The sequence below is a fragment of the Heterocephalus glaber genome, unplaced genomic scaffold (assembly GCF_053883595.1).
Source record: "Heterocephalus glaber isolate CG9 unplaced genomic scaffold, H.glaber_assembly_v1.0 deba00001466, whole genome shotgun sequence".
In the NCBI taxonomy this organism is placed as follows: Eukaryota; Metazoa; Chordata; class Mammalia; order Rodentia; family Bathyergidae; genus Heterocephalus; species Heterocephalus glaber.
The window spans coordinates 806692-812691 of record NW_028258313.1 but is presented as its reverse complement, the minus strand read 5'-3'; the positions used below and the strand labels follow the sequence as shown (position 1 = coordinate 812691).

Sequence of the window (6000 nt, the reverse complement as noted above, 5' to 3'; positions counted from 1 at the left end):
GCCCAAATGATTGTCTTTTTATTGCAAATACAGCTAAGAGAAGAAACCACATGTAAGTCAAAGAATTACCAGAGAAAACAATTCCAATAAAATATATTGTAAAACACTCAAAAGCCACATGAATGTACCCCTGTAAGCAAATCATTATTATTACACAATTACAAGGCAGAAAAATGAAAAATTTTTTTATGGGAAAGTAATTATCTACAAAATATTACAAATGCCAAAGAAAATGTTTTTAATTTTATAATAATGAAATTCTCTTTTTACCAATGGAAATAAAACAAAACAAAGATGAGATCTCTCGGTATGACTAATTTAAATACTGAAAACCAAACTAGTAAGCAATTTTTTTTTTAATTATTTGAATGCTTCAAAACAAGCAGAGGTAAATGAATTAAGGTTAAAATAATTTTAGAATAAAGAGATTTTAGACAAACTCTAAAATCAAGCAAAGGGGAGGTCTGCAGAGAAAGTTGTCACCTCATTAAATATTAGAATCCATATCCAGTGGAAGGTTGCATCTAGGAGATTTCAATTTTTTTAATAAAATGTGCAGACAAGGACATATCAGAATGAAATAGGAAATATACGGCCAGTAGGAAAATAGAACTTTGCATCCAGTATGACATCACTCCTTGCATAAATAACAGCGCAAAGAGTGGAAAAAAGGGATCACACACTAGACTTGAAGATCATCTGAAGAGAGAGAAATGTGCAGTGTGACCGGCCTGGTGTCCTTTAGATCAAAGTCATTGTCAAAGGAAGCTCAAGTTCATGGATGAGATCTGTTAGGGAAACTGAGGAGAGCATGAGCCACAGAAGGACCGCATCTCAGTCATTCTCCAGGCCAGGACCTAGAAAATGAGGAGGAGGTGAAGAATTTCCAAACCCAATGGCTGACAGAGAATCACTCCTACAATGGGTCTGGCATCACCTCACAAGATTAAAGCAAATGGGAAAAATATTTGAGATGTCCAGGTAAAATTTAAAAAGTTATTTTGAAAGAACTGGGAAAAATGAAATATTTCTGGTACTTGATTTCATTTTAAATACTGTATTGCTTAATTCTCTCATCCTATGAGTGTAGAAATTAAAAGATATCAACAGTTTGGGGAAAGAAAATCAAAACAGAAACAGATATATTCATTAGATTACAAGATATTTTATTTTATCAAATTATTGTCTCCTGAGTTCCTGACTAGAAGACACAGCGTAGGCCTAATGGGTGCTCAGCGTACTGCTCATAGCATCCTCTGCTCACTGTAACCTCTGACTCTACAGAGACCACAGCAGGTGGGCAGACATGGACAACCTCACCATCTTCACAGAATTCATCCTCATGGATGTCACAGGCACCCGGGAGCTCCAGGTTCTGCAAGGTGTGCTGTTCTTAGTGATTTATCTGGGAGCACTAACAGGGAATCTTGTGACTGCCACTGTCATCATGACAGACACACGTCTGCACTCTCCCATGTACTTTTTTATATGTAACATGGCCCTCCTAGACCTCAGCAGCATCTCAGTTGTTGTTCCCAAGGCTGTAGTAAATTCCCTGACAGGCAGTAAGACCATATCCCTGGCAGAGTGTGCTGCACAGATTTTCCTATATATACTTTTTGCAGAGGTGGAGATTGCCCTCCTGGTAGTCATGTCCTATGACCGCTACGTGGCCATTTGCCACCCTCTGCACTATGGGCTCATCATCACCCCGAGTCTGTGCTCCCAGGCTGCAGCTGGCTCCTGGGCCTCTGGTCTGGTCTACTCTGCTATCCACACAGGCTGTATGTTCAGGCTTCCCTTCATCAGGACCAGTTTGATCCAGCAATATTTCTGTGACGTTCCTCAAATTCTGAGGATTTCATCTTCAGATGTCCAGTTTTCTGAATTTGTACTCCTTGCTGTAAGTGTTTGCTTTACCTCGGTATGTTTTGCCTTTATGTTTGTGTCATATATTAATATATTTTCAACTGTACTTAAGACCTGTTCAGTGGAAGCCCGTAACAAAGCCATGTCCACCTGTACCCCACAGCTGGCCATTCTCCTTTTGTTTCTCATGTCTGGGGCTGTGGCTGTCTTAGGTCCCATTGCAAAGAAAGCATCCCTTAAGAATCTGCTGACTGCCATGTTCTACACCATGGTGCCCCCATTTGTGAACCCCATCATCTACTGTCTACGCAACAGAGAGATGAATGCTGCTCTGCAACGAATGTTCCAGAGATTCCCTGAGCTTTCAGTGAAAAATTTCTTGACCAAAACAAAAACATCATCTATTGTTGTAAAGTAGTTTTATTCATTAACGATGTATATTCTTAAATTTTGGCCTACACCTGTGCACTGTGCATTTTTAGCTAACTGTATTTTTGTTGTCTGTATGTGTCTCTGTATATGTTTTTTATGCTAAAGTACAAATGTATATCTCAATTTTCTTGCTGAGTACTTTTTATATTTTATATCCCTTTCCTGAAACACTAGAAGTCTTTTCTATTTTGACAAAATGTTTTAAAAATATTTTCAATATATGAAGTTAAGAGCAGAAATAAGCACCATAATGAACAAGGCATGAGTCATGTGTTCAACCTTAAGAGACGCCTGTGCTGTTGAGAGAACTTCAGGTGCTGGACCTGACCCACCTGGGGAAGCGCACTGAGGGGTCCTGAGAGAAGACCCTGCTGTCTGCACTGTGCCCTTGCACTCGCTCTTCCACTCAGGCTGGGATCAGTAACAAGGGGATTAGACAGGGGGACAACTCAGGCCTGAGCCACAATGGGGTGATCCACACTGAGATCCTCACAGGCCCCTTTGCTGCATTTGCTAAAAACATATTGATTCACTCAGTGAAAAGTAGGACACAAAACAACTAAACTTCTAAAAAGCTTTTTTTTTTTTTTGGAAGGTTTGTTTTCTCCTTGTGTTCTGAATGAATAGATGAACCTGATGGTTTATTTACTCAAATTTGTGCATAAAGGAAAAAAATATCACATTGTAGCATGGAGACAGATGGAAAGGTGACTGCTCCTGGACTTTACCTGGGGAGTGACAGGTAATGCTTGCATGCGTGGTACATTTTTCTCATCAAATACTGCACACAAATTCATTGATAAACAATGGAAACAGTTTTATTTTTCTGACACTCAAGAGTAGAACCTGCAACCTAGTGTTTAAATTAAGCACAGTGTTGGAAATTTTGTGTCTCATAACTGAATCAAAAATTTGCCTAGATTTTTTTTGAGATGCCCTGCCTAGGAAAACCTCAGCATAGAGGCACTGGTGCCCATTGAGCCCCAGTCCAGCCCTGGAACAACAGGTGCATCAGGCTCTGTGAGTCTCCACATTTATTGCTCTTGGCAGAAACTAGTAGTGTTCAGCCGCATGGACCTCACGTCCTGGTGAAGGGCTGGACATGGCTCACCCTCTTCTGATTCCTGAGATACATCAACATTCTTTCTTTTTTATTGAACAGTTATTTTAACATTTATCTCACTACTATGCTGTTATTTCACCATGTGTCTTTTACAAGGTTGATCCCAATTATATATTTTTTATTTTTTTGTATATCATTTTATTGGTACATTTTATGTTTACAGTATAATGACATTCATCATTGGAGATATCCAGCTTTACATACTCTCTTGGTTCTTATTTTTTTCCCCTTCTCCTGCCCTCCCTTCAACCCCTCTATCCCTCCCTATTTACAAAGACTTTGTTTCCTTTTTTCCATTTTCTTTTATTAATTCCATTCCCTTCTTTCCTTTCCCCTACCCCTCCCACTTCCCCTTTTCTTTGCCCCTTTTCTTCCTATTTCACATTACCTATTATACCTTTTAGTCCTTATTTACACTTTCAGTTTCTCACATCATAGAAATGATCCAGTATTTACACGTGCGCCCTGTGTAATTCACTTAAGAGTATCACCGCAATGTGCATCCATTTAGTAATACATGTCTCTAATTTCTCATTTCTGATGGCTGAGTAGTACTTCATTTTATTTAAAAAAACACATTCTCTTTATCCAGTCTCCAGTTGATGGGCATTTGGGCTATCTCCAAGGTTTAACTATTACAGACTGTGCTGGTATGAACATAGGTGCACATATATCACTGTGGTATGATTCTTTTAATTCTTTGGGGAAGATACCCAGCAGGGGAATAGCTGGGTCAAATGGGACTTCCAGTCCTAGTTCTTTGAGGTATCTCCATACTGATTTCCACAGTGCTTGCACCAGTCAACACTACCACCAGCAATGGAGCAGTGTTCCTCTTTCCCCTCAGCCCCACCAGCATTTGTTATTGGTTGATTTCATGATAGCAGCCATTCTTTCTGGAGTGAGGTGGAATCTCAGTGTTGTTTTCATTTGCATCTCTCGAATGACCAGTGATGTTGAACATTTTTTCATATGTTTATTTGCCATGTCTACTTGTATGAGAAATGTCTGTTCACTTCAGATTCCCAGTTTTGGATCTGGGAGGTCTGATTTTTGTTAAGTTCTTTCTAGATTCAAGATAGTAGACCTTTGTCTAAGGGACCACTGATGAAGATTTTTTCCCACGTAATGGGTTGTCTCTTCACACTGCTGGAGTTTTCTCTTGCTGTGCAGAAGCTTTTTAGTAAAAAGAGATCCTATTTGTTGATTGTTTGTGCTAGTTCATGGGCAACTGTGGTTTTGTTCATAAAATCTTTTCCTACACCGATGTCTTCAAGAGTTCTACCTAACCTCTGTTTCAGCTGGTTCAGCACTTCTGTTTTTATATTTAGATCCTTAATCCATTTCAATTTTACTTTAGTGCATTGTGAGAGATATAGGTCTAGTTTTAGTCTTTGGCAAGTTGTAACCCAATTTCTCCAGCACAATTTATTAAAGAGACTATCTTTCCTCCAGCGAGGGTGTTTGGCTCATTTGTAAAAGATGAGATGGCTGAGTGTGTCTGGAGTTCTTTCTGCATCTTCTAATCTGTTCCACTGGTCTTCAGGTCTGTTTCTTTGAGTACTATGCTGTTTCTATCACAATAGCTTTGTAGTATAGTTTCAAGTTGGGGGTTGTAATATTCCCTGCCATGTCTCTGTTACCTAGAATTGCTTTTGCTATTCTGGGTCTCTTCTTGTTCCAAATGAATTTTTGGTTTTCTCAAGGTCCATGAAGTATGTTGCTGGGATTTCAATTGGGATTGCACTGAATCTATGTAGCAATTTTGGAAGTATGGCCATTTTCACTATGTGGATCCTTCCTACCCAGGACCAAGGGATGTCTTTCCATTTTCTGATATCCCCTTCAATATCTTTTTTCAAAATTCTATAGTTTTTAGAGAAGAGGTCTTTGATTTCTTTTGTTAGGTTGATTCCTCGGTATTTCAGATTTCTGATGCTATCGTGAAAGGAATTTTTTGCCCTTTTTCTCTCTCAGTGAGTCTGTTGTATGTGTAGAGGAAAACTATTGATTTTTGTGTGTTGACCTTGTATCCAGCTACATTACTGAATTTGGTTAATTCTAGAAGTCTTTTGGTGGAATTCTTGGGGTTTTCTATGTAGAGTATCATGTCGCCTGCAAGAAATGACAATTTGACTTCTTCATTTCCTATCTTTATTCCTTTTATTTCTATCTCTTGTCTAATTGCTGTGGCTAATGTTTCCAAAACTATATTGAACAGGAGTGGTGATACTGGACATCCTTGTTCCTGATTTCAGTGTGAAGGATTTCAGGTTTTGACCATTTAGTATGATATTGGCTCTTGGTTTATCATAGATGGCTTTTATCAGATTGAGGTAGAGAATATCTATTCCAATTTTTGTAGGGTGTTTATCATAAATACATGTTGGATTTTGTCAAATGCTTTTTCTTCATCTATTGAGATGATCACATGTTTTTTGTCCCTGGCTCTATTGATGTAGTGTATTACATTGATTGATTTGTGTATGTTGAAACATCCCTGCTTCCCTGGGATGAATCCTACTTGGTGAGGGTGTAGGATCTTCTTGATGATCTTCTGCATTCTGTTTGTTAGT

The 6000-nt window shown here is 38.8% G+C and overlaps 1 protein-coding gene across 1 annotated transcript; it reads left to right on the top strand.

The window, feature by feature from the left end:
* The first annotated feature begins 1306 nt into the window (after window positions 1-1306).
* Window positions 1307-2287, top strand: LOC147826515 (olfactory receptor 14I1-like). Its single transcript, XM_087181052.1, has one exon. The coding sequence runs from the start codon at window positions 1307-1309 to the stop codon at window positions 2285-2287; it is 981 nt and encodes a 326-aa protein (XP_087037178.1).
* Window positions 2288-6000: the final 3713 nt, after the last annotated feature.